At 52.4% G+C, this 26,917-nt stretch overlaps 9 protein-coding genes across 9 annotated transcripts; 6 read left to right on the plus strand and 3 right to left on the minus strand.

Moving 5' to 3' along the window:
* Positions 1–232: 232 nt before the first annotated feature.
* On the plus strand, positions 233–1,461 carry QC763_113620 (uncharacterized protein; the record flags this gene model as incomplete). The annotated part of the gene is made up of 3 exons (XM_062907947.1): positions 233–272; positions 328–987; positions 1,051–1,461. The coding sequence occupies 3 exons, from the start codon at positions 233–235 to the stop codon at positions 1,305–1,307; spliced, it is 957 nt and encodes a 318-aa protein (XP_062770929.1). The 3' UTR covers positions 1,308–1,461.
* On the minus strand, positions 1,330–3,552 carry QC763_113619 (uncharacterized protein; the record flags this gene model as incomplete). Its single annotated transcript, XM_062907946.1, has 3 exons — positions 1,330–2,831; positions 2,884–2,941; positions 2,995–3,552. The coding sequence occupies 3 exons, from the start codon at positions 3,550–3,552 to the stop codon at positions 1,330–1,332; spliced, it is 2,118 nt and encodes a 705-aa protein (XP_062770930.1).
* A 930-nt stretch (positions 3,553–4,482) lies between these two features.
* On the plus strand, positions 4,483–8,831 carry QC763_113615 (uncharacterized protein). Its single transcript, XM_062907945.1, is given in 7 exon segments — positions 4,483–4,712; positions 4,730–7,251; positions 7,332–7,404; positions 7,530–7,636; positions 7,700–7,941; positions 8,001–8,630; positions 8,661–8,831. The coding sequence occupies 5 exon segments, from the start codon at positions 7,232–7,234 to the stop codon at positions 8,087–8,089; spliced, it is 531 nt and encodes a 176-aa protein (XP_062770931.1). The 5' UTR covers positions 4,483–4,712; positions 4,730–7,231; the 3' UTR covers positions 8,090–8,630; positions 8,661–8,831.
* A 327-nt stretch (positions 8,832–9,158) lies between these two features.
* QC763_113610 (uncharacterized protein) lies at positions 9,159–10,087 on the minus strand (the record flags this gene model as incomplete). The annotated part of the gene is made up of 2 exons (XM_062907944.1): positions 9,159–9,869; positions 10,031–10,087. The coding sequence occupies 2 exons, from the start codon at positions 10,085–10,087 to the stop codon at positions 9,159–9,161; spliced, it is 768 nt and encodes a 255-aa protein (XP_062770932.1).
* A 1,318-nt stretch (positions 10,088–11,405) lies between these two features.
* QC763_113600 (uncharacterized protein) lies at positions 11,406–13,628 on the plus strand. The gene is given in 5 exon segments (XM_062907943.1): positions 11,406–12,311; positions 12,518–12,536; positions 12,605–12,920; positions 12,973–13,534; positions 13,546–13,628. 4 exon segments carry the CDS (start codon positions 12,271–12,273, stop codon positions 13,434–13,436), a joined length of 840 nt encoding a protein of 279 aa, XP_062770933.1. The 5' UTR covers positions 11,406–12,270; the 3' UTR covers positions 13,437–13,534; positions 13,546–13,628.
* A 134-nt stretch (positions 13,629–13,762) lies between these two features.
* QC763_113598 (uncharacterized protein) lies at positions 13,763–16,564 on the minus strand (the record flags this gene model as incomplete). Its single annotated transcript, XM_062907942.1, has 2 exons — positions 15,412–16,564; positions 13,763–14,983 (listed from the first exon to the last, which is right to left on the minus strand). Exons 1-2 carry the CDS (start codon positions 15,460–15,462, stop codon positions 13,763–13,765), a joined length of 1,272 nt encoding a protein of 423 aa, XP_062770934.1. The 5' UTR covers positions 15,463–16,564.
* Positions 16,565–16,712: 148 nt separating this feature from the next.
* On the plus strand, positions 16,713–20,721 carry QC763_113590 (uncharacterized protein). The gene is made up of 4 exons (XM_062907941.1): positions 16,713–18,354; positions 18,417–18,737; positions 18,799–19,242; positions 19,300–20,721. The coding sequence occupies exons 1-4, from the start codon at positions 18,241–18,243 to the stop codon at positions 19,708–19,710; spliced, it is 1,290 nt and encodes a 429-aa protein (XP_062770935.1). The 5' UTR covers positions 16,713–18,240; the 3' UTR covers positions 19,711–20,721.
* A 1,725-nt stretch (positions 20,722–22,446) lies between these two features.
* On the plus strand, positions 22,447–25,265 carry QC763_113580 (uncharacterized protein). The gene is made up of 2 exons (XM_062907940.1): positions 22,447–24,029; positions 24,098–25,265. The coding sequence occupies exons 1-2, from the start codon at positions 23,976–23,978 to the stop codon at positions 25,001–25,003; spliced, it is 960 nt and encodes a 319-aa protein (XP_062770936.1). The 5' UTR covers positions 22,447–23,975; the 3' UTR covers positions 25,004–25,265.
* A 129-nt stretch (positions 25,266–25,394) lies between these two features.
* rhp51 (RecA recombinase Rhp51) lies at positions 25,395–26,824 on the plus strand. The gene is made up of 2 exons (XM_062907939.1): positions 25,395–25,653; positions 25,714–26,824. Exons 1-2 carry the CDS (start codon positions 25,567–25,569, stop codon positions 26,671–26,673), a joined length of 1,047 nt encoding a protein of 348 aa, XP_062770937.1. The 5' UTR covers positions 25,395–25,566; the 3' UTR covers positions 26,674–26,824.
* The last annotated feature ends 93 nt before the right edge of the window (positions 26,825–26,917 follow it).

Genomic DNA, 26,917 nt, shown 5'->3' on the forward strand with positions numbered 1-26,917 from the left:
GCCCCCCTTTTCGGCTATTGACCCAACATCGATCATCCCGTCCCCGCTTCACGACTTACACCACACTTGCTTTCCTGTTGGGGAAGTGAGATATACCAGGGGTCCGTTGTTTATATTTCTTTTGGATATTAGTGAAGATCGTTCGTGAGAGTTCGCTTTCAACCCTCGGCTTCTCATCATTCGTCATCGTAACTGTTTCCGAGACTCACTCTCACACTCTACTACCGTCAACATGTCAACCACCTCCACCCTCCGCCGGGCACTCTTATACGGTATGTTTCCCCCTCATTCCACCGCTCTCTCTCCCACTCACCAACAACTCCCCAGTCCCCTCCTCCTCCCAAAAATTCCTCTCCAAATCCCTCCTCCTCCCCCACACAACAGACAACATAACCTACGACCTCGAAGACTCCGTCACCCCCTCCCTCAAACCCACCGCCCGCACCAACCTCCTATCCCACCTCTCCTCCCTTCCCAAACTTCCCCCCAACATCGGTGAACTCGCCGTCCGCATAAACGCCATCTCCACCCCCTACGCCCTCACCGACCTTACCACCCTCGTCCCCTTACCCTCCTCCACCCTCTCTACAATCGTGATCCCCAAAGTCAACTCCCCCTCCGACCTCACCTTCGTAATCGACATCCTCCGCCAAGTCTCCCCCCAAAATGAACCACCAAAGAAGGTCATCGCTCTGATCGAGTCCGCCAAGGCGGTCATGGACCTGAAGCAAATCTGCGAGGCAGGAAAGGGGTGTCTTGACGGCTTGATCTTTGCTGCCGAGGACTTTGCCTTGGATCTGAGCTTGACTCGCACGCCGAGTCTTCGGGAGTTCTTGTACGCCAGGAGTGCGATTGCTACCGCGGCGAGGGCGTTTGAGCTGAGTAGCACTATTGATCTGGTGTGCACATCTTACAAGGGTGAGGAAGGGAAGGCGAGGTTGGAGGAGGAGTGCAGAGATGGGAAGGAGGTAGGGTTTAACGGGAAGCGTAAGTTTGATCCGTCCAGGATTGTCCCAACTTTGATGAACGGGATACTGACAGGTGAACCAGAATGTATACATCCCAGCCAGGTTGAGATCGCGCAACGAATGTTTGCGCCGGATGAAAAAGAGGTCGAGTGGGCTGTCAGAGTAGTGATTGCAGATGAAAAGGCCCAGGCTGCTGGAAGAGGGGCGTGGACACTGGATGATAAGATGATTGATGCTCCCGTGGTTGGGAAGGCTCATTCCGTCGTCACCAAGGCCGAAAAGTGTGGCATTGACGTAGAGGGACTGAGGAGGAAATGGCAGGTTCAAGTACCAGAGTAAAAACGAAAAATGCCCAAAACAATCAGGTTTCGTATAACTGTCTATACTGCCCGGGTATTGCAAGCCCTTGGCCAGACCTCCACATCCTGCCCGGTAACGATAGATCCGCTCTATCCTGCCCCAGGTATCTCGGTAATATTCTTGCAGGTGGCCTTGAATTCCGTTCCGGGGTTTTGGGACCCAACAAAACCTCCGTGTCGGAGTTTTCAGCAAGATCATCGGCTCCAATAATAGGCGCATACTGGCGGTGTTGGGCATCGTGAGCTGTGTTGGACCCTTCACCTTCAAGCTCTTCAAGGCTGAAGTACTCTTCAGTCTTGACTGGAACACCATTATCCTCTACCGCCAAGGCATCGCTCAACTCCCCAAGATCTTCCTCTTCTATCCGTCTGATAAATTCGTCCATGTCTTCCCTGTACGGTGCTTCCGGTCTTTGTACTGTCGAATTCGGTTCCTGGAACCGTACCCTGTTACTGAATCCCTGTGCAAGTTGTTGAGATGCAATCATGGTTCTTGGTGGCGAGCCTGCTTCGTGTCGTTGAACGAGGTCCCTAAGCCGGCGGTCAATTCGCAAGCCCTCGGCGGAGGTATTGGTATGGAACGGCTGGGAATTGGACGCGTGATACTGCCCGAGAAACTGCTGTTGGCTTCCGCCGTTGGCATGATACGAACTTGGTGCTTGAACATAGTGCCGCGAGTGCATAGGCACAATATGGTTGGTCACAAATTCCTCCAGGTATCTTTGTTCGCCAAGAACCTGTCGCCGGCCCAGTGCTTGTTCAGAAGAATAAGGCTGCCTGTTTGGTAGCGCATGATGTTGATGGAAAGGCTCCTGTTTTATCTCATTGATGGGGGTTGGATTGGTGTTAGAGTAGGGGCTGTCTGGAAGCAGTTGGATTCTCCTCTGTATTTCAGGACCACGACGAGGTTGCGTGGCAGCATCCTTGGAGTCGTTGAATGCCGTAGGTACTTGCTCAGTGGGCTTTAGCAACTCGGCCAGCAGCGATGGATCGGTTTGCGTCTCAGCATCTTTGTACCTAGGCAACACTATTGTGACAATATGCCCGGGGGCTGAGGGTACAACACCGGGACTTTCTTGCCTTGAGGAGTTTTTCGGTAAAGGTGTTTCCAATTGCCCTGATGGTTGTACTCCAGGATGTCTTTCCACAGAAAGTCTGATGTGATTGGTATGATCCACTGGCTGGCTTATGGACTTACTCACTGACCAGCTATTGTGGAGAATTTGTTGCTCACGATGACTTCCTTTCTTAGCAAAGTGCCGACGCTTTCTTTCTTGCTCGTATGCTACGGTGTTAGTTCTCGACGGGCTTGAAAAGTAGGATTCGTCCTGGTTAAGATCGTATGAAGAGTCCCGCGGGTGGGCAGAAACATATTGCCTTGAGGTTCTTGATGGGAGGGCAAGGGGCCGGTGAGCCGAATGGTGGCGGTCTTCAAATACCTTGCTGAAACTGGTAGACTGTCGTGACCCCGGAGCATAGCTGGGTTGATGGTCATGTCTGCTGACTTTGGTCAAGTCAGCCAATACCCATCATTAGCATGCTGCACCCTTACCTACCCGGTGCGAACTTATGATCTGGTACCCTCATACGGCTTTCTGTGTTTATGACTTGCAGCTGCGAACTGTTAATTTGCTCGTCTGTTCCCGTGTTGGATAGAGTGGGCTTACTGGAACCCGGTCCGTCCTGACCTTCGCCTCCTGGTCTAATTTTCCGTTACGGTCTTTGTTTGGTTGTTTCCTACGGTTTATTTCCCCTTTATACTCGTACTTGTCCTCGTGAGTTTTGTACCTGCGCCGTTTCTCAAAGCGAGGTTCAACTTGTCCACCATCAAAACCATGCTCCAAGGACACCGAGGGACTGCGTGAGACAGATCTGCCCCGTTTCTTGCCTCTGATGATATCGGTGTCTCGATATCTTGGGGATGAAGTGCGTCGCAACCTTTCGTCGCTGTCAAGCGCCGTGAGAAGAGAACGATGGGGGTGTCGGTTCTGTGTCCGTTGAACCCAGGCCCGGACGCGCTCACTAGGGTCGGCTCTGTCGTCAGGAAGGTAGCGCTTTCCTGCATTGTTCAGGGGCTTCTCGACTGCCTCGGTGTGCCGACCCCGATCATGCGATCTCTCCTTGGTGTTCCTTGCGTGTCTACTTCGTTCGGGTTGGTCAGAGCGTCGATGGTCATCTTTGGGTCGGTGATTATGCTTCTTTTTTCGCGACGCCGCCGCCGTCATCCACAGCACATCGTCATCCATGACAAATTACCGGGGCCAGCGAAGCCTGGGGAGGGCTCAAGATGGTGAGAGAGTCTCCCCTTCCGTACCGAGACGTCCCGGTGGGAGGTTCTGAGTGATGCACATCATGCCTTGCTCCTTCCCCCTCATTCTTCTATGATGTTAGGCATTGGCGGGGTCTGGACTCGGCCAGGGAAGGTGCCATACATCGATCACATCACAATCAGCAGGAGCCGCCAGCAAACGCGATCAAGTACCAGCTTGATTTCCATCCATCACCTCTATACAATGCCTATGTCACTCATCACGTTCTCTGGGTCATCACCATGAAGTGGACATCCCACCAACCTGGGCCTCTCCTCCCGTCCTTCCGTCATCCCAACCCCTGTTGCGGATCAAGCAACCTTCTCCACACGTCAAGAGTGCTGGGCAGCGAGTCTGGAATTACTGCGTACACACTCTATAGCCCTCGGTTGCATCGGTGAGTCTTCCGCAGATCTAAATATGGCATCACTACGGCTAAATAATTTCGTCAGTCATCCCGTCCTGCGCACATATTCCCCAGACCAAGGCTTCTTGGGAGCCTCAAGGAGTTTCGGCTGTGCAACCTGTCATCCTCACGCAGCTGAGCGATCCTGAACTGAAGTCTGGGTGGTCATGCCCGGTGGTTGACGGCCAGGCATCCCTTCGTCCCGGATCCAATACTGACACCGGCCGGGAAATTGAGGAACCATGGAGAGTCAAGACCGAGCGCTCTCGAGATGAACCATGCAGTTAGAACCCATGCCAAGTCCAGAATATGCATCTCAGTGAACAGCCAGTGGGAAGCCTCGCCGAAGTGGGACGACCGTTTGATGTCTCGCCTTCCCTGTTTAGTTCACTTGCAGGGACCATCCGGCTCCGTGATTCACCAAACCCAGCCGGTGGCGGGTCCGGGGCATCTTTATCTTGACGTACCAGCACACCCACACACGGCGGCGGCTTGTCGAGACCCGTGCAGACTATATATGCGCTTACAACAGTCATGAGTTGCAATGTGTTTCAATCGACATGGGTCGATCCTCGCAACCTGGGTTCGGTTTTGCCCATTACCCCATGCAAGAAGCTATGATGCCGCTGCCCCGCGATGGAAGCTCTCACCCGAGAGCTTGGGAGCTTGGGGAGCTTGGGGGCTTAGGAGCTTGGGTCAACGGCTTTGACCTGGATGGCACCTCGTGGTCAATAGAATGATCGACACACAGGATGGACCAAGCTACGGTACTGTTCACCCGCTATTGACATACATCCTATAGCAGCGCTTGAGGCGGTCGCATCATGGCTTCAATGCCCAGCACGAGGTGCCATTGCCAAGCCTGGACCAGCGGAACATTCGATACGCATCATATATCTCCTTCGCTCCGAGACTACACGCATACACAGAGGTCAGGAAGGGTATGAGGACCGGCCGTCGAGTCCTCTGCGTTATGCTCGCCTTTACTGTGGGAGTTGGAGAGGCCCTGTTATCGTCCAGGTACCTTGCTTCGCGGCAGTCGACTGACCCGTTTACCCGATTTGCTGTGGTGTGGTTAGTTTGGCCTCTGCAAGTCAAGATCGACTGGAGGGATAAAATTTCTGGAAGCTGGATCGCCCGCAAACTATCTTCTTGTCAGGTGGTAGCCGCCGCGAAAGGCACGTGGGCACAAGAACGCGGTCGTCGTGAAGCTTGAGCAACTCATCTGAAGGCGGCCATCGAGGGGTCGACAAAGGGTTTCATGTCATGTTGAGGTTGCACTCCGATCGAAATGCTGTGAAGTTTCGCATCTTGATGGGTCATTCAACCATGTTTCATACTGATATCCACTTTCCTTCTCTGGACGACTCGTTGCACCCTAGCCGATCCTGGCTCTGGGAGTCTCTATTAGGATTTGAGTGCTGTGCACAGAAGATGGAGACATGCACATGGAGTTGTATCGAATGCATCACGGTGGCCCTGAAAATTTGTTTTCGGAGGTGACCGGTTTGGCCCCCTTCTCCAGGAGAACTTCAGGAGCACTTCGCTCACCACAGAGGAGCGGGTCTGGGGACAGGCCGAGGGTAAAAGCGAGCGCCAAACGGTTTCTAGGTACTAGGCGCACGCTACACCAAACGCAGCAAGGGTTTTGTGGGTTTCCAGGGCTGTTTCTTGCCATCGATTCCTGTCCACAGGGCCACGATCCAAATGACAGGGGTTTCTGGATATGTTTCCAGCACCCGTTTGCTGCCTCTGGCGTTGTTCATGGGAAACTGGGGCCTTGACGTGAAGGTCCATATTCTGCTTCCACTCGGGCAACCAAAAATGAGTGGGAGGGGAGATGCATAATACAGTCGCATATTTGCTAATGCCGGCAAAATCACCACCAATGCCTTCGTCGACACATCCACGGGCAGCTAGGACGAGGTCGGGCTTGCGATATCACCATCGGAGAAAACCTGGATCACGAGCTAGAAACAACCTTTCTGGGCACATCATCTCTGGGCAAGGCAAGATGCCTAGACCCCAGCGAGCAGGAATAGCCAGGGTGACGAAACCAAGGCAGTTTCCCTTCATAGTACAGAAAACCAAGGCCAGGGTCTGTAGTGAGCTAGTAGTTGCAAAACTGCCAGGGGTCATCATCAGTGGCAGTAAGGTGGGGTTTAGCAGTCCTCTGATCTGAAATACGCTGATCAAGGATCTCACGACTGTCCTCTGACCAATCCTAGCCTTGAACTCCCTGGACTCATGGGTAGCTACGGGGAGCCAGGGCGTATTCGTATGGAGTGTTTGGATCTTTATACAGATCTTCTGTGGCAAACGACACATGTTACACAACTCCTCCATGCCACAGGCACCCGTAGCGAACGCTGTCCTGGGGTTGCGGTCCCTTTGGTATGTTTGATGCTTGTCTGGGAACATAACCATGCTCTCATGATTATGCCTGGCAGGACATCAACCGGGGCAGCAGAAGCAAGGTACTGCACGGGAGCGACCGACGTCGGCTCACGACAACGGCCCTGTCTCATGGACCAAAATGCGGCCAAGGCAGAAGCGGTATTCGGGCCCTTCCCCAGGAATAGGTAGCCCGCTGTACTGGCATATAAGACGGGTAGCATCAAGTGCCTGCCAGCGGCTCTGGTCCTTCATCCCCCCGAGTGCCCATCTCTCTCCCACCAACCAACCGGCACCACAGAACATCTTTGGAGAACCCTTGACCCATACCACATAACACAGCTTCGCTAACACCCCACCGTTCCCTGAGCCACTGGTCGCCCCTTCCCCTTACCATCCTCCCAGTCTCGCTTGAGGAACCAAACGCTTGATTTTATCGAAAACAGACTGCTTTGTCCGGCTGAAATCATCGAGCCACTCGACTCTCGACTTTCACCTCCGACACCTGGCCGGTTAAGAAGGGCAGTCACCCAGTCTCGGAGCGTTTCTTTTCTCACCCACACTGTTCAGAGGCAAACAGCAGCACCCATCAACCCAGTGCTACTTAGCCCCTGGCCCCCCGCTCTTTTCTTCCAAGCAACCTTCGACTTTCTCTTCCTCGTCAAGAGTCGCATTTGCTCCGACAACGGGAGACTCGACTTGATCTGAAAGAGCACTAGTGTCTACTATACACTAGTTAGATCGAAAGAAACTTTCCCTTCCAGTGTAGCCGACGCAAACAAGAAATCCGACAGCATGTCCAAGTTGTTTATTGGGTAAGACAAGAAGTCCAATGGGGTGCAGATTCTGCCTCCTTCCCCACACGCGGCAGGCGACTGGCTAACAGAGAAAACAGCGGCCTCGCATGGCACACCGAGGAGGCCACTCTGAGGCAAAAGTTTGAGGAGTTTGGCGTGGTGGAAGAAGCAGTATGTCGTGGTGCACTTTCATTTGGTGCGGCTCTTGCTCCTTGTTACCATCGCCCTTGGGCGTTGGTGCTTGGTAAGGTCAGGAACACCGCGAAGACTCTGGTCTCTAACCTCTCCTCTTCTAGGTTGTTGTCAAAGATCGCGACACTGGCCGTAGTAGAGGCTTCGGTTTCGTCAGATACACCAACCCAGACGATGCCCAGAAAGCCATCTCTGCGATGAACAACATCGAGTACTTTTGTCCCCCAGACGACCCCCCCCCCTTTGACCTTGCAGTTTTCTGACCCTTCTCCAGATTCGACGGCCGTCAGATCCGTGTTGACAAGGCCTCGGACACTGGTCCCAGAGGCGGCGGACGAGGAGGTCCTCCTGGCTTCGGCCGTGGTGGATACGGAGCCGTCCAGATGGGAGGTTCTCCGATGCCCATGGCATACGGCGCCCCGCAACCGTACGGAATGCCACCCAACGTCTATGCCCAGCCTTATGGACGCGGATACTCCCAGGCCGTTCCGGCAGGCTACGCTGCCCCTCCCCAAAGTAAGACGATACGAAAAAGAACAAGAGGGAGCACTGTCACTAACAGTTCCTTTCCTTAGCCTGGCAACAGCCATACGGATACCCTGATCCCTCCCAGCAAGGCCAGCCGCACCAGCAGCAGCAGCCTAACCCAGGTCAAGGATACTAGGAATTTCGTCAACCAGACCACCGTGGTTCTCTTCCTCCTAACAGCTTCTTCTAAAAGAAATGACTTTAAGAACCGATACCCAAAACAACACACGACCCGTTCGAGTTTTCTGTACGATCAGGGGTTTTTGCTGCTCTTTGAGAACCACCACATATACCCCGCTCGATCCCTTTTCCGATACGTTTTTTTTTTGTCTTTCTCATGTTATGATCGACATTTCTTCGGTTTAGTCGGACGGCTACCTAGACAACAGCCACTGGGCTTTGTTGGCTCCGTCTCCCCGTCCAATTACTATTTGTCAGCCCAGAAGCAAAACAGGGATTTTACCACCCATTTACCTGTGGTATATGTGGTGGTGGTGGTGGCTTCTGAGAAATTTCTGGTCGTGTTTCTGTTTTATTTTTTGTCTTGTTTGCTTAGTCTTTAATGCATTTTTTCTGTTGTTTTTTGATATGTCCTGTTTTGTTTGTTTCTTCTTTCTCAAAAGTAGGGATATCATGTGTGTGTGTGATGCTATTGTTTTGTGTGTGTGTGTGTGTGTGTGTGTGTGTGTGTGTGTGTGTGTTTGTGTGGGATTATGGCTGACGACGAAACGGCTGTCGGAGTTGGGTTGGGAATTGGGGGGGAGGAGGGATGCAGATAAAGGGTGTGTTATGAATCAAGGGGAGAATGGGTTATGTCATGGGCTCCCTTTTGTTCAACAATGCCGCGGTTGTTTCTTGTCTCATGTGCGACATGAGAAACAGAGGGGTGGCTGGGCTGTCTGGGTGGGGGTGAGGAGGTTGTGAAAAAGGAAGAGGTGGGACAGGTGGAATATGCTGCCTGTATTGCTCAGGGGAACGAGAAAGCATCAAGGGGGGGAATTAGAAAAAAAAAACCATGAATTGGTGGAGGGAATGAAAAGGAGAAAAAAAAAAGAAACAGAAAACTCGTAGCTGTGGTTTTTTTCTTGTGTTTTCAATTTTCTCTCTCCTTTTTGATTTCTGAGTGTGCGCGTCTGTTTGTCTGTTTACTTCGACCATCACGAAGTCTTTTCTGTCTCTTCTTGCTCGTCTATGCTGCTGACCTTTTAGAACTCGTGATGTTGTTGTTGTTGTTGATGATGATGATGATGCTCATGTTGATGCTCCAAAGAAGAAGAACCGTCCAGACTGACAGTGACAGGAGATTGCGCACGCAGGATTTGGTTTTTTCTGTCAGTCTGGCTCACCACCACCTCTCCTTTCCCTTCCGCCGCCGCTGCCGCCGCCACCGCTCGAACCCGATTCGACAGGTCGGTGACGTGCTCGTCACCGCTTTCCGGACTGAGTTCATCGAGGGCCTTTTCCAGACCCCATAAGTAATCACGGTTCAGCCCCGATGGCCCCTCGCTGTGGTAGATGTGCTCGGCTAGCTTCTGGGGGTCCTGCGGGCCGACGAACTGCTCGTTGTCTGGCGTGCCGATGTAAACCAGCGTTTGGATCGGCAGTTTCCCGGGCAGGGCAGTCAGCGGATCGTTGGTGTTGTTGTCGATGCTGGGTGCTGGGTGGAAGGGGGTGTAGTGGATTGTATAGCCGTTTATCTCGCGAATGTCGAGATAGTCCTTCACCTCGGCGACGCGCTCGGGGATGATGCGGTAGGCGACGCCCCAGACTTTCTCGGGGGCCGAGTCATGGTGGTCGGTCAGCTGCTCCCAGTACGAGCGCGAGATGAGAGTCACGACTCGTCCTGGGGCTTCGGGGGTGCCACGGTGGTCTTCGCTGTTGGAAGGGCAAGCGGAGAGGATGATGGTTAGTGAGGTCTGCTTGGTCGGGGATGGAGCTTGAAGAGGGAAACGACAGCAAAGGAAGAAGGGAGGCTGAATGGGAAACAACAGGAGTAAGAGGGGGGCCCGGTGGGCTGGCCAGGCTTGCGTCAAGTCAATGGGAAGGGATTGGATGCGATGACGTTGATTTGGCACACAGCCTGCCTGCCATCAGGTCCTCCCTCCCCAGTTTGTTCGTTAATCTGGCCCGGCATGTTTGGCCCCTGGGAGATAAACAACAACGTGAAAGAAAGAGTTGGCAGAAGCGAGGACAACAACACGGAAGCTATGGCCAACGCTTCGGTTTCGGGTTGAGGCTAAGGTGGAATGGATGGGAGGAAGAAATGTACCTTGCCTATAAGCGATGGTTAGCTATTATGTTGGGAAAGGCAGATACGTAGTTGGTAGGAGATATGTCGTCAATGGTGGTCCGAGCTGTGGGGGGATGGGTGATGGGTACGGGGGCGGGAAGGGAAAGGAGAGAGGAAGAAAAGGGCTCAGGGGGAGGCTCGGGAGCACGGGAGGGTTGCAAGGGCAACGACATGGGCGACGCAGAACACATGCACGACAAACATCGGCACACACACACAGAGACACAGACACAGGCACAGACACACACGTACTTGCCAGAACCGTCTCACATAGCCTGTCACCCAGCCTGGGATTCTCCTGTCTTGGCTCAAATTAGCTGCCGTCTTGGATGCCGGAACCAGAGAATGGGGTTCTCGGTATCGATTTATCGATCGGTACGTGATGTTGGGCTAAGGACCAGGCAGGTAGGTGGTAATGGGGAGAGTACCAAAGTGCGGCGGCGGTTTCCAGATCAAACTCCTGTGGTGATTATTTAGCCTCGTGTGTTTCTGACAGCATAAAAAGTCTTGATTTGTTTTCTCATTTCCCTCTTTCCAGAGGGGAGTGTATAAAAGCTTACCCGTATCCAAACAGCCAAAACTCATCGGCTTCGGCTTCGGCTTCGGCTGGCATGTTGACAGCGAACACGGAGTAGTGTGAGTTCGGATCCTTCTTGCTAGGCGCGTATACGCAGTAGGGATGATATGAGCTCTTCTTGGTTTGATGTTCTCTTCACGGGGTTAAGCGAAGTGCATGAGCGCCTCAACACACAGACCGAGCCCAACAACTGCAACGGCCGTACTATTAAAGCCGGCGTGGAAAGTGCTATTCAGGGCAGGTATTACATAAGGTAGGGACAGTTGCGGTCAAATTCCAGCGCCAGCGAAAAGGTGGAGGATCCCATCCAGCTTGTGGGACTATCCGCTGCGGGAGCTCCAACAAGCGTGCTTCAGCCGGCGTATCGCCTCATTGGAGATCTCAACATATGTATATTCTACAAATCTGTGTATTATCTCGTCAGGCACCCAAGTTGGGCTTTAGAGTTGTGCTGTTTCTCTCATATGATATTGATCAAGTGTCACCCCAACCATATGCCGCCTGCCATTACTCATGTACCACGGCCTATTGCTCTGACTCGTGACGGCCTCTTGGTTTGGTTTACTTCTTTAAAAACCTCGAGAAGGTGACTCTGACAGAGACTGAGAAGGAGGAAAGAGGCTGCAGTTGTTAAACTCGCCAGCGGTAATGCTGAAACCCAGACTAGTCCGGATTTGCGGCAGCAAGCCTTCTCGAAAAAACTGGGGGGAAAACGGCAACGAAGGCGCTCCACCTCTCAGATCCTAAAGTTGAAGATGACCCCACCAGGAGCGAGCCCCTGTGATGGACCCTTGTCACGCTTCTGGAATTTGATGGTCAACTGGACCATTTCGGTAGATTAGGTTGATACAGATAAGAGAAAGGATCAGGCTTCAAGATAACATGGATATAATCTCCTTGCTAGTTCAAAATCTTATAAATAATAGTCATCTCGTCAAAGCGTCCGAGTCACCAGTGTCTAGGAAATCGGCCTGGGCAGGAACTGCACCACCGGAACCGGCACCGACGAAACGTCACTGAGTGGCTTTTTTCCGGCGCCAAGGGGACGGATTCCCATGATTACATTTCATGGATACAATTACCGTAAAATCCCCACTACCATCTCGCAGCATCGGGCACCGCTCCAGCACCTGGTGGACAAGACGCAAGCCGCCGTGCTCGGCGTCGAATAAGGGGCAGCTAAAAGTAATATCAACCTGTCGTCTCCCAACTTTTTTCGCGCTTCCCTGAAGAAAAAGGAAGAAAGCCTTGTTTTCCCAGACATACCTATCTGAGGCTGAGCACCCTGCACGCCTGGCGCAGTACCAAAAAACATTGCACTACTTAACCCCTCGCAAAGACCTCCAACTGTAGCCTCCCCACCGTCCAACCCTCAAACCTGACACACCTCAGGAGAACTACCAGCGACGATCTTGTTTTTCGAGTCGCAAACCACCACCTCCTTGCAAAGATGGCCTACAACAGATCCTACAACCCAGATGAGCTGCCCAGGTGAGTACTGTCGCATGCATGAGAAACGCGCAAGCCCAAAACCTCCGTTATCAACGCTCTCTCCTGTGGCTTCTTGCTTTTGCGCTTGCGCCAGGGGGGATGGAACCCCACCATATTTGGCACTTTACTCCCCCTCCAACACCACATCGCCACCACTACCTGATGATCGTATCGTTTTGCTAACACGCCGCGTTTGCTTTCCTCAGGTTTGCGGAGCCAGAACAAGTGAGAACTGCCATTCTCTAATCCATCGTTCTGCAAGAAGCTAACCGGCCGTCCCCCCTTCGTATCAGAAAGGACCAAGGTCGCCCACTGGACAGGCCCCCCCTCCATCCTCCCGATACGAGAACAAGCCACCCCCGCCTCGCCCGATCGAGCACAAAACCTCACACTACGACCGCTACGACCAGACCGGCCGGTTGTCCCCACGACACGCCCCGCCTCCGGACCGATACGGCGGCATGAGCCCCCCTCCGACAGCTACCCAGGGACGCCCGGTTCAGCAGACCCGTCCCCCTGCCAGCTCCCGCCCACCCCCGAGTCCCGCCCCGCGCGATGGCGCCGCTGACCCAACCTTGCTCCCTCTCTTCCGGGCCGTCGACAAGGATGGTAAACTTCGCGCCATGGTCCTTTCCTTTCTAACCAAGCTAACAAATCAAAGGCACCGGTCAACTCTCGGAAAAGGAGCTCTCGGCCGCCCTCGTCAACGGCGATTGGACCGCCTTCGACCCCCAAACCGTCCGCATGATGATCCGCATGTTCGACTCTGACCGGTCAGGCACCATCGGATTTGAGGAGTTTTGCGGGCTGTGGTCCTTCCTCGCCTCGTGGCGCACGCTTTTTGACCGGTTCGACACGGACCGGTCGGGGAACATTTCCCTGGAGGAGTTCAAGGGCGCACTGGTGGCGTTTAGGTACCGCCTCAGCGACCAGTTCATCAAGGTTCTGTTCAAGACGTATGACAAGAGGGGGGAGGGGGTGATGAGCTTTGACTTGTTTGTGCAGGCTTGTATTAGCCTGAAGAGGATGACGGATGTGTTTAAGAAGTATGATGAGGATCGGGATGGGTATATTACGTTGAGCTTTGAGGATTTTTTGACGGAGATATTGAGGCAGTTGAGGTAGATGATATGATGGGGGTGATTTGACATAGTGAGATGGGGGTTTTTAATCTGTGTGTCTAGTTTTGAGGCATGGCGTGTCGTTGCTCGATTTTTGGGCTTTTTTTTCTTTTTCTTTTTTTTTTTAAATAAAAAAAACGACTGTTTTTTTCCACAGATCATTTTATTCAATAATGGGCAAAGGTGGTTGATCATACCGTTTGGGTTTGTTGTTTCATGAGCATAACAGGCAGAGCGAGCGAGTAGATGAGTCACTCAAGACACATTAGTCATTGAGGTGTAGCCAATTCATTGTTGACAACCATAGTCTAGGTATTAGGGCTCTTCAAGCTAGCACCCTCCCTCGTGATGAACCTCTTCCTTTTTGAGAAACAACTCCAAGTTGGAACGCCAATTGCACTTTTCCAACGAGGGGATGGATATCCCTGCTGCTGCTGTTGCTGGGGTTTTCCCGGAACTTGATGAGCCAACATTATCCTTGGCAGTCTTGTTGTTGTTGTTGTTGTTGTTGTTGTTGTTGTTGTTGTTGTTGTTGTTGTTGTCGTCCTGACCCTTAGTACTCTCAGCATCGCCGTGATCATGGCCTCCCTGCTGCTCATCCTGCAGTTCCCCTCGGTCGGTGATCGCCCCCATGACAACACCACCACCAGGCTTGCTCGTCGTGCTGTGAAGGGTGGTCTTCTCGCCGGGTTCAAGGACAAGGACAGCTGTCTTGTTTGTTGTTGTTGCATTCTCTTCTTCTTTTGTTGCGAGAAGCTGATGGATGTCGTCCTTGGTGTACTGCTTGGGGATTTTTCTTCTTCTGGAAAACAACAGCCTGTTGATGAGGCCGCGAAGGACTAGGTCGCCGTCGTGGGCGCCAATCCAGACTTTGGCGGCTATTTTGATTGCTATTTCGATTCCTGATGGGATGGTCCCGCGGTGGTGGGTGTTGTTGAATGGGTGGAGGAGGACGGTCAGTGGGAGGGCGGCTTCGGAAATTAGGTGGTTGGTTATGTAGGTGTGGATTGTTGGGTAGGGGATTCCGTGAGGGACGTAGAGGATGCTGATGGGTCTGTCGTCTGGGGGTGGTAAGGGATGTTGCTGCGGTTGTTGCTGGACTGAGACTGGAGATAGGGGGGTTCTCAAACTGGTTTGGGATTTACTCCGGAGTCGTTGGGGAAGGGGCAGGTGGTATAATGGGGCTGGTGGCGGCCGGTAGGTGATTCCTATTGCGTATTGAAGGCCTAAAATATCGTGTTTTTGAGGAAGGAAGGCTACTGTTATTTCTCCTGGCTCTCCTGGGGGTGTGGATGGGGTTGGGAATCGCAATATGTGAAGTCTGCCTGGTTCTTGGGGTTTCCATTTGGGCAGTGTTTTGACTCTACTCTTCTCAAAGTATTTCCAGCTCTTGATTTTGCTTCCTGAGGCTAGTGTTGTTAAGATGACCGTTTTCGTACCAACGGCTGGGAGCTGCTGGAGGGTAGCTTTATTGCAATGTTTGGAGCTGTGGTGGGATATAATGACCAAATCTGGCTCGGGAAGCTCAAGGAGAGACAAGATGCAGGGTGGCTGTCTGTGAGTTTCTTTAGCTATCTTTGGATGCATGACTTTGGCCGGTCCTGTGATCCATGGGTCTAGCAGGATTCGGAATGGCTTTGGGCTCTTGGATGGACCAGCTCGGCTGTGTTCGTAGCTTCTGGGTTCAAAGGTCAACAAAAAGGTGGCATCGCTGTTGAGGTGTTGTATAGTGACGGCCATCGAGCCTGACCTCAACCGGGCTCAACAGTTATGACCCGACAAGGTAGGGCCATATAACCAATGTTTCTGGAGCGAACTTGACCCGGAAGCAGAGAGTCTGAATCTATACCTGTAGTCGTGCTAGACAGGGACAAAATTGACGGCCGACTGAAAAGCTATTCCCCAGTTTCACGCGCTCGATAAGAATCTGTGTCCACGCTGGCAAAGTGTGATACCGTGAAACATAAAAATCCACTCACGGCGAAGTAAACTCCTACCAACTCGACCTTCACTGGGGAATTTTCGTCCATGTGTCCGACCACTGCGGCTGTGGTCGATGTAGCCTAAGGAATAGTAGTGTACCTGTAAGAGTGAGCTGTGATAACACAGCCGGCAGGTGTAATATGAGCATTCTCATCGTCCAACGATAGCCATGATAAGTCGATGAAGACGGGTTGTTGAATACGCGCCTGAAGCGTGATCTGGTACAACCATTACACCGAACCTGACAACTTGACAAGCTGACAAACACAACATGACATCCTCGGAAAGCTTCTTTGAAGGAAGTCAGTTGGCCAGCCAGCAAGATCAAACAGCGTGGGAATCGTCTCAAGTATTTGTGGAGGTCTCAGGAGAGAGAACACAATCTCGCCAGCTCGAGCTCCTGATTGTGATTTATGAAACTTGAGTCTTCCAAGTCAGGTCGAGACTCTGTAAAAGCCAGCTGGGCGGGTGCCGAGCACCGAGAGAAAAGCGAAGCCGTGTCTCACGAGCGGTTACTCGCGATGCACCTGCAGATCAATCTCGTGACGTTGAGTCGATTAAGATTTGCTTCGACGGGTGTTTGGTTCGTTTCTGTTCGTTTGGCTAGCCTGCCAAGAAACTCAAGAGTCCACCTCCGTTTCCTCGGATCAATTCATCGTGTTCAACTTGCCACCCAAGACCTGTGGCTCTGGTGGCTTCGAGGGGCAACAGCTGCGCTTGTCATGGAAAACCTGGCTGTTGTATTCCGACTTGGAAAAGCAATGGCTGTTGAGCTCTATGCATGCAGAAGGCCCACCCCCATTGGGCAACTTACTCCGGTTACTTGAGTATCGCGGAGATTGTTGGTTAAGCACCTGGTGTGTTGAAGCAACACCATCGTGATATAGAGGTCTTGTTATCATAACAAATCGATAAAACTGATAAGAGGAGAGGGGCAAAAAGAGAGCCACCCCGCAATAGTCTGGCGATCCACTGCCCCGCAGACCCACCTCGAAATCAACGCTCAAGGGTCGCCTGGGGATCCCTGCTTTGCCATTTTAGGTCGTTTTAATGTTGAGTCAAAGTCGTTTGGATATCGAATGTCGAAAAACAATGTTTGGTTATGCATGAAAATACCGCGACTCGCTATGTTTGAGCCAGGCGCACTATCGCGCCTGGGGTTCTATTTTGGTAGGATGGGCACAAGCATAGCTACCAAGTATGCACGGGATCTAGAGAGCTGCACAGGTCCTATTGCACGGCGTTCCGTCCCAAAGAGCAGAGCTCTTGTCTGCTACCGTCTTTTTTTGGGAGCTTTGCCAGGAAAGCTTCCTAGCATGGGGGGTAGCTCGGGAGAGTCCTCCCGGCATCCAATCATATCGGCGCATGTGCTCATCTTGTCGAAACTCGAGCACTTTTTCTCGTTCCTCGACAGGCACCCCACCCCTTCTTGATCGCGTCCGGGAGGCCCGTCATCCGTTGTTCAACCGAGTCAAGTCCGTCACCAGCCTGTGTCAGTCGGGTTCAGCGACGAATGGAGAAAACAAAACTCTCGTTTCCCCCCCACTGGCGCTTCGACTGTCCGATACGAAGATGTTTGAGCCTCCAAGGAAGGCAGGCCTGGTACAGAGTAGGCTGAGCTGAATGAGTTGAGAGCAGACCACGGAGCTCTCAGCTCAGACAACCGGTTTCTTGTTGGCCAGAAAACAGGCGCTGCGTGGGCGGAAGCTCGCCTCTCGCATCATCCCAGCTGCCGCTTGTTCTGGCCATCCTACCTTGGAAAGACGTCGAGGCGCCTGACACCACCTGACCTGACCGCCTCGAGAGACTAGAGGCCTCTGATGCCAGGTTCCAGGTCAAGAGTCCTGGGCATCCCAGTTTGCGGTTGCACCACGAGTATGAGTTGACGCATTTTGCATGGAATTGTACAGCGTGATGGCGGCTTTTGTCTGCCATGCTGACTCCCGAAGCAAGAGTCCATTTCCCCCTGACGACGTGACGCCAGCAGCTGCGGGTTCGACCCCGTCTTCTTCTTCCCTTATCCATCCCACACCTCCAGCTCTGGGATTGCGTGGAGGCGATGCTACCCCGGCACAGTAGGGCGTGGCTTGTTCAGACTGTGGCCTGCTAAGCGGTACTTGTACAGACACCAGGCTCGGGGCGCCGTTGAGCGGGTTTGCAAAGCACGGCAGTCTCTCTTTAACCAGGTGGGCAAGGCTTGGACTAAACAGGTAGCAGACAGCGTGGACAGAAAGAGCTGCTTCCGGAGCGGGAGACCCCAAAGATACCTAGGCGCATGGCTCAATACCCGTCAATGAGAATGTCGGCACCGTGTCACTGCTTGCTCGCTGATGCTTACCTTAGTGCTTGTCCCTGTCTGGGAGGTGCTTGGCTCCCATTGCTTGATGTCAAGGACGGTCCCCGCTTCGATCCCCGCCCTCTCCCTTCGAGCTGTTCCATCCATTCATTGTCTTTGCTCCCACCCCAGACCCCAAGGGGAATTGCCACCACCGCCCGTCCAATTCTTCGAAACACCTCTTGTTACACCTGCAAGAAGGAGCTTGGAGCTCTTTCTTCCCCAAAGCGCAATTCCAGAAAACAATTCATTTTCTAGCTTACCGTCGACAAGTCCAAATGTAACAAGCTTCGCGGTTGTCTTTTTTCTCGACTGCTCAATTGAATTACATACTGCGACCCCGACCCTAACCGCCCAGCTTCTTATCGGCACCGCAATTGCCTGTCGCTGCCTATCGTCGCTATCGCTATCATCGCCTATCGACTCGACCTCCAAGAGCACCTCCCCCGCCAGAGCACTCGACATCGCATGGTGGGGTTAGCATCTCAAGATGCCTCCAAGGTCTTCTCTTACTTCGTCCTTTTCCATTACCGACGCCAACAATGAGGTTGTGTGCCCGCTTCACAATCAGGATGGCTCCAGTTGCAGAAAGCGCTGCATTGGCGTAAGTCTGACCCGTCTGATCTCGACCGCCACAGCTTGCGCTGACAAGGCCTCCGACTGCAGGAGAAGAGATACCGCTCAATGCAGGAGCACATTCGAAGAGCGCATCCAGAGCACTACATCGCCAAGCTGCCTGCAACCGAGGAGAGCTTCTTGCTCATGATCAACACCCCACCGCGAACGACCGCCCAGCCTACCTCTGCTCCAGTGCACATGAGCCAGAACAAAGGACCGGCGCATGGCTATCGTAGAGATGACTCCAGTGCCCCTGGCACCCCGCGGCACCCTGATGAGTACCAGGGCGGAGCCGCCATGTATCCTGCTGCAGCCGCCCTGGCGCAGCTGCACAGCTACAAGAGCGAGCACGGATGGGAGTCTGAAGGGGTGAGTGGAATCGCTGTTGAAATGCAGTGCGCAAATGCTGATTGGAATTTCTTTCATACAGGACTGGCATTCAGACCACGAAGGCGGCAGGCCGAGGACATCGGTCGAACTGCCACCCATACATCTGACCAATGCAGATGTGACGAGCATGCCGTATTCCGGTCTTGATCCTAATAGGCGTCGCGAGGTTCTTCCCTCGATTATGGCCAACTCTCCCCCAGGCCGATCCTCAACCCTCCCGCCACTGCACAGACCCCTAGATGCCAACCGCCCGCGCAAGCAGTCCATCTCAAAACGGAGCCATTACCGGAGAAAATCCAAGGGTGCTGCCGCTGAATGGCTGCGCCGGATTCAAAATGATGTGAATCCCGATCTCCTCAAACCAGGCGGTGCCGACAGAAAAGCCCTTTCGGTCGAGCCAACAGCTGATTTTGGCAAGCGCTGGGAGGATCTGATCGATGCGGCCGCCTCGGCAACGGAAGACATCGATGAGGACAGAACTCCAGTGAGTCTGAAATTCCCTTCCATGTTCGACCCACGCCTGACGACCCAGGTGCCTCAGTCGCCCGTATCCATCCCACGTGCATCACTGCCGCCATTCCCTCACAATACTTTCACGAGCTACCAAGCGTCCCCCTTGCAACAAGCCCTCACGCCCCCGTCTTACAACAACGAAGGCCCCGACCCGTTCCCGTCGGTCGAGAGCGGCGAAAGCGGCGATAATTTTCACATCGAATCTCGGGGCCTGTCTGATTCGTCGCCCAGCTTTTCCTCCCAGAACACGCAGATATACTGCGCTGCCTGCCAGGGCGTCTCGCTACTGCGGGAATCTTATGCTTGTACCGAGTGCATCTGCGGTCTTTGCCAGGCATGCGTCGACGTCTTGATGGGCGAGCAGGGTGCTCGCAGGAAATGCCCGCGTTGCGCCACGATAGGGGGTCGCTTCAAACCCTTTCAGCTCGACATTCGGTAAATCATTTTGACCGAGTCATCGACGCTGCCTCAACGTCCTCTCTACTGTCTTTTCTACTAATAATCATACGGACTTGGCGTCAACTTCGGGCGGTTTCTTCACTTTCATACGGCCCTCATTTTCAGCACCATCGGCATCTGTGGGATATAGCAACATCATTTTTACGACACTTCATGTAACACCCATCACGAGAATGGGCTTTTGGTTGAGGGGATGAGCCTCGACATGTAGGGATACTCGCACAGCAGCGACTGAGGACTTTTTGACGACTACACGAACCATCCAGCGAGCCCGATGGGCATTTCGCTTCAATCTGATCAGTGAAGGATATATACCCTTTTCATATGGGCCCGATCTTCGTTGGGGATGGTCAAACCCACATAGCATGGATCGACTTGGGGGTTCTATTGGCGTAGCTGGTTTGAATTTTGTCTGGGGAAGACCAAAACGGCGTTTTTGCTTTTCCTTGCGTTTTTTTGATCTTTCTGCCTCCCCGCGTTATTTGATGCTTTGACACTTTGACGTTTCTAGTTGTGAAACTGCTTTCTTTCACGCCTCATTGAGGCCAGTTGGCGTTGGCTGGGTTACGCGAGACCTTTTGCTTTTCAGTTCTTTTCAGTTCTTGCCCTTGCTCAGCATGTCAGCTAGCTTGCGCGTTTTTTCTTTTGGCTTTGGGGAGATCTCGTAGGCGATTTCGTCATGACATTGTTTTAGCGATGAGGTGTGGGGAGTTTCTGGGTTAGAGGACCGCCGGTCTACTTTGTCTGGATCCTGAGGTCGACAACACCGTTTCCCCATTCAACTAGAAGAGAATTTCTCTCAACGACTACCACCGGGTTGTTGTTGCTTACGGCCTGGCCTTGCCGACAGCTTTATCGAATATTTTGAATTCTATGTAGGGTAGTAAGGCAATTTTCACATAGGACCTAGCAAGGCAATTCCTGTCTGTTTTGAGTTGACATCCTTTGCTGTGCGTGCTGCCTGGGTGTGTTGACTGTCTCTTGAAAGAAACTTGAAGAAGGTATGTGTAGTAGTGGTTTCCTCATGGTCAATCACCAAACTGAACGGGCCTCTGCACCATCCACTCCTCTGCAGTAAGAACCTTCTTCTCGTCCTCATCGCCTCGTTCTTTTTAGTATTGGTTTAAACTTACCTGGTATTATTCACCCCTGTCCCCGTCGCACTCAAATCTATCCACGGCCTTGATCAAGATATCATTGTTCGGCCTGACAAACTGCACGATACTGTACCGCTTTTTCATCCCGTCGCTTCCAACAGTGACACGGCAGGGTGTTTAGCTGGTTTGAGGTAGCCGTTTGTGAGTATCTTCACTAGATTGACGATGGCTTGCCCGGTGAGAGGCCGGACCCATTCCCATTACCTGTGGATCGGGGAAGTGGTGGATTCTATGTCGAGGCCGCCGAGCAGAGTTAAAGAGGATGATGGTTGCGGTTGCTGAAGTCGGTCTTTGGGGGGAGCGGGGTTGGGGGGGCTCTGTGCCATTCATTGTGGCAAGGAGTAGGTGGTATGTGTTAGGCGCCTAATCATGGTTGAAAAAGTCGTCGAGATTGGTGAAAATGATGGCTGAGGAGGGCAAGTTACAAGTTTTTGGACTAGGATGGTCAAGAGGGCATGGCAGGTGGATATGAAAAGGTTTTTAGCAAGGGGAGATGGGGGGTTACTCCCGAGAGCAAGTCAGAAGAGGTAGCAGGGTGGAAGAGGCCATCTTTGCCATTGTTGAACAACCTGGGTGTGTGACTGGGTGGGTGGATGGGATCGGTTGTTTCGACTTTGCCGGCTGGCTTGTAACTAACTACCATAATGAGACGGCCTTTTTTTTTGGAGGGAGTATTTCTTTTTTCGTCGCGAGTGGTGAAGCTGAAAAGAGTCGCGGCGAGATCGTAGGGTTAGGAGGATTGAGAGAGGATGGCGGCGGCGCCTTGGGGGGTGGTGGCAGAGGCTGAGGTGAAAGAAGCCTTGGTTTTTGCATGCTGAAAGGGGTTTAGATGATTCTGTGAGGCCGCGCGATAGTAGTCTTGTGTGTGAGATGGTGGTTAGGGATGCCAAGGGAGGCTTGGTGGGAATGGGGGAGTTGACGATGAGTTAGTCATGGCTGATAGCTGTTTTGAAGAACATTAACTGAAGGAAGGGTTAGTGAGGTGAGAACAATAACAGATTGACATAGCTTTGGTCAGCTTAAAGGTCTGACAGCTTAATACTACCAGCTAATCACCCACCAAGAAACACAAGCACGTCCAAGGAGGAGGTGGGGCCGCCAGGAATGCTCCAGACGGTAACTCGACTAAGCTGCAAGGGAGGGAAACCTCTTGCCATTCATTCAGGCTAGATTGCCCTCTTCAAGATATTTTGGTTGTACGAAATACGAAGTGAGCTTTCTCATTAGTGTTCGTCACATATCAGCTGTGATGTAGAAGGTCTTGTCCGACTGGGTATAAAGAGAGGTATTTTTACCTATATATTTCAGACGGTGCAATCTTTCTGGCCCCTTTTTTCATTTTTTTGTTTCTAATCAGAAAGGTATGGAAACGACTGACACGAACTGGTTGCTAGGGTGACACGCCAAGCCAACCCCCTGCCCCCTTTTTCAGCTGAGCCCTACATAATCTTGGCAACGTCTACTGGTGCGGACCATTGACATGGGTTGCCAGCCTCAACTTCAGCTGCCCTTGGCGCTGTGAATTTCGGCATTATGTTCAACGGCTTCAAAATTGTGGATTCGATTAACGTCTTGATGCTTAAAAGCGGCCAATTCGTAGTTGGTTCCCACGACTCCGATGGTGGTCATAAGGTCCAGTGGAACGCAGTGCGCAAACCCCCACGATGAAGCTTCATCGCGTTTGCCGCGTCATTCGTCCTCGCCGAAGCCGACATGATTGCTGCAGAGAAGGGGAGGTAATTGCCGAGGAGGAAATGCTGAATGTTGCGGCAATATGGATGAATTGCCAAGCAATCTACCAACCCTTTGGCGAGGGCTAAGGTCTTGGGCAAAGCTTCGACTGCAAGTAATCTATTCGCTGGCACCCTGTGCGTTATTCTTGTCAGTTCTCGAGCCGCTGCCCCCTTTGACAGACGATGATCATCACCACAATCGACTACCACCACCACCCCAAGGCTCGATCGTGGGTCCAGAGCCTGGTTTTAAAGCTCAAAGGCCAGGTTGCTATCTTCTCAGGTGTACATTGCGTATTTAGCCTGGTGAGGAGGTGGTGTCATTGGGATGCAAGGAACGCCCCACTTGTGCTGGTGAGTATGCGAGTTGACGGGTTGTAGGTTGCAATGGATCGCGTCTAGGATGACGGGAGGACGAGCCTCGTAGGCTCATCAGGCGGGAGAGTGATGGCAGAGTTGCGGTGTATGAGGGGTGCTTTGTGACTTCTTCGGCGCTAGAATTTGTTGAATGCCGGTACCCGAAAGACTGTCTTGTTTCCAGTACAAAATGGGGAGACCTCGTCAGATCGTTTGCTCAGTGGCTAAGTGGGCTCGTCATATGTCGTCCGGTCTAGTTTAAAGTTCTTGCAGTTTCTGTCATTGGGCTGTTCTCATCCATCTCAATCTTGTTGCTCTTCTTAACTTTTTACAAGGACTTTGTGTTGCACCACCCCCTCTCTGGCAAAGAGGCCCTCGGTTGACCTGCGTTTCACTAACCATTGGAGTGATATCGTGAAGAAAACTGAGAAGGCGCCATCCCGGAGTATTCAGCCCTGCGGATGCAACTAGCCGTTCGCAGCCAGAGTTGCCAAAATCAGCTTCCCCCTGGGCATCACCGCGAGGCCGCCTTGTCCGTTACACTTGGTCGTATCCATTTGGGCCCGCGTGAGTTGCAACAAACGGGTTACAGCGGTGGTTCAAGTCACGAGTTTGATAGGAGTTCATCCGAACCTGACGACATCGATTTGAAAGAGTCAATTGGCTCTTCAAAAAGCCAAGAGCGATACACTTCTGGTCTGCCAGACACTTTCCAACAAATCCATCTGTGGAACAAGTCAAAGGCGACGTACCCGAGCCTTACCACATCGTTCTTTCCTTCTGGTGACCAACATCCAGTGTGAAATCTTTCACAGTGCACAGAGCTCCAGGCAGGACCTCTCCACCGAGACACCGACCTTCAACCCTCCCGAGCTCTCGAAACTCAACATCTCCACCTTACCTGCCTGGAGGCTCGTTAGCCTCCAGCATTCAGCCAGTCCCAAACTTAGCAGTATTTTCATCGGTATCTGGCACAGCTCTATGCACCCGAAACAACAATGGCCAACGGCATCTTTTTTGTTTCTTGGGAGTTGTGGCAGCAGATGACTTTTGTATGTCCTCTACCTTCCTCAACATGCTGTTTGAGGGTTTCGTTTTGCTAACTAGGCGTACCTGACAGATCCTAGCTATGGGGATAGTGGCTGTATTTTGTGCAGGGCTGATGAAACTCTGGTGGAATAACCGTCTGGTGAAAAAACAAGAGCTGTTGGACGAAGAGAAGAGGCTGCGGGTGGAGGAGATGCGCAGGTCAGGTCTTGGCATGAAGCGAACGAACGATATCCCCTTCGGAGTTCGAGCTATACAGGGTGGCGTGGAGGTTGATGGGATATGGATCTCAAGACCTGCTTCCCAGGACGACCCAGCTACTGCGAAGCTTGTATCCTCCAATTCGACGGCAAGTAGCCAATCTTCTGCCTTACCACCGGTCTCCCAAGTCTCTTTGGAGAGCCAACGACCGCTTTTTCGAACAATGGGCGGCTTGAATGAGGATACACTTCGAAGTTTGGAGGGGCATGGATCGAGACAGCCTCACGATATCTACGTCCCCACTTCGAGTCAACAAATACCCCGTTATCCTAGTCAGCAAAGCTCAGCGTCGTCGCTAGGAGAGTCTACCTCGGCAAGAAGCGGGAGTGGGAAGGGCAACTCATCAGCACTCAATTCGAGGGTCTATGCGCCAAAACCACTTCGTGAAGGACAGTATCAGTACCATCAGGTGGATAGTGCGCGGAATGAGCAGGACTCACCCCCAGATCCTTTTCAAACCCCGGCCCGTACACCCAGTGGATTCTCAGTTCGACTACCCAGTGGAACACAGACTCCCCTGTTACCAGTGAGCAGCATACCAGCCCCCGAGCCGACCTTTGGGCCCGGAGACTTGCACTTGAACCGTTCTTCTCGGAGGGTGAACGGGGGATTCGAGATTCTACCAGCTGGAACTTTTGGAGGCCCAAGGAAGCTTGACCACTCCGTGCCAGTTCCGGGCAGAACTGCGTCTCAGTCTCCCAATAAGCCGAGGACATAGTCGAATGGGGTTGAAGGCAGAGCTATAGCTATGAATTATGAACTTGTATAAACCGTCATGTTGGAAATAGCTTTTGGGTGTTAACCATCGGATGAGACAGGAAACTTAAGGAGTGAGCTGCGGAGGCCGGAAAAGGATGGTATGAATTTGAGAGGCCCGTATTTTTGGAAACTATTATCACCCTTTCCGCGTTTACAAATTGCTAGGGAAACTTTGTTGGCTAATCGTAACTGTGGATCAAAAAAATAAATTCATATTGACTTTGAAGCTTCATGAAGATCCCAAGGGACCCAATCGGCATGCCCCACATTTCCAAGCACGCAGCGGGGTTGCTTGACCCACCATTCACAGGTCAGGCGAAAGTGGTCACGGGATTCCGCGTCGTTGTTGCTCCAAAGCTTAACGCGCCCCGCGCCCCGCGCCCACTGAATTCATTCGGGTCAACACCAACTTTCACCTACACGCATCTTCTTCGCCCTTCCAATCCCATACTTGATTGTATCACAAACCTCCGAAGCTGGAACAGGAAAGAGAGCATTGTCCACCCTCGCGAATCAAGAAACATGTCGGCTCACGAGGAATACAATGAATCAGCGATGGAGGATGGGGGACCCAACCCTGGCGCGCCCACACCCCTCGTAGCCTTGGAGGTACGTTTTAACTATCTCCCACCCTTCCATTTCCAAAATCATTGACTTGGAATTTTTTAGGGCGTTGCAGGTCTGACTAAACGTGACATTCAAATGATCATCGAGGGAGGCTACAACACAGTTGAGTCCGTCGCCTATACACCAAGGAGGGTACTTGAACAGATCAAGGGTATCTCGGAACAGAAAGCTCAAAAGATCCTCACTGAAGCTTCGAAACTCGTTCCCATGGGCTTCACTACTGCTACGGAAATGCATCAGCGTCGCAGTGAGCTCATCTCCATCACGACGGGCTCCAAGAACCTCGACACACTGTTGGCTGGTGGCATCGAAACCGGCAGCGTAACTGAAATCTTCGGCGAGTTTCGCACGGGAAAGTCACAAATCTGCCACACACTGGCGGTGACATGTCAGTTGCCTTTTGATATGGGCGGCGGCGAGGGAAAGTGCATGTACATCGACACAGAAGGCACCTTTCGCCCCGTCCGTCTTCTCGCTGTGGCCAATCGATATGGTCTTTCTGGGGAAGAGGTTCTCGACAATGTCGCCTATGCGAGAGCGTACAACTCGGATCATCAACTGCAGTTATTGAATCAAGCAGCCGCCATGATGTGCGAGACACGATTCAGTCTTCTGATTGTTGACTCAGCCACCTCGCTCTACCGAACTGACTTTTTGGGTCGTGGTGAGCTCAGCTCTCGTCAGACCCATCTCGCCAAGTTCATGCGTACTCTTCAGCGTCTTGCTGATGAGTTCGGGATTGCTGTCGTTATTACGAACCAGGTGGTGGCACAGGTCGATGGCGGTCCATCAGCCATGTTCAACCCCGACCCCAAGAAGCCCATCGGCGGCAACATCATCGCACATGCCAGTACAACACGCATCAGTTTAAAGAAGGGAAGGGCTGAGACAAGAATAGCCAAGATCTACGACAGTCCTTGTCTGCCAGAGAGTGACTGTCTTTTCGCGATTGGCGAAGATGGTATCGGGGACCCGGCCCCCAAGGACATGGAGAAGAACTGATGGATTCTCTCCAAAGGCATGGGGTCAATGAGTCTAGTATACATGTATTTATTTGAGCAGACATGAAGGATGGACGGGATACATTGCAAAGGTTATGGGATGGTAATGAAGGGTCATGGTAGAGACTAGCAAGGCGTTTCGAGACATTGCATTTGTAGGATGATCTTATCTGATTTAGCTTGTACTTTCAATACCGAATTAATTGCATGGAATTCCTGGCTTATTACCTACCATAGAAAACAAA

Source organism: Podospora pseudopauciseta, chromosome 1 (genome assembly GCF_035222475.1).
Source record: "Podospora pseudopauciseta strain CBS 411.78 chromosome 1, whole genome shotgun sequence".
NCBI classification, from domain to species: domain Eukaryota; kingdom Fungi; phylum Ascomycota; class Sordariomycetes; order Sordariales; family Podosporaceae; genus Podospora; species Podospora pseudopauciseta.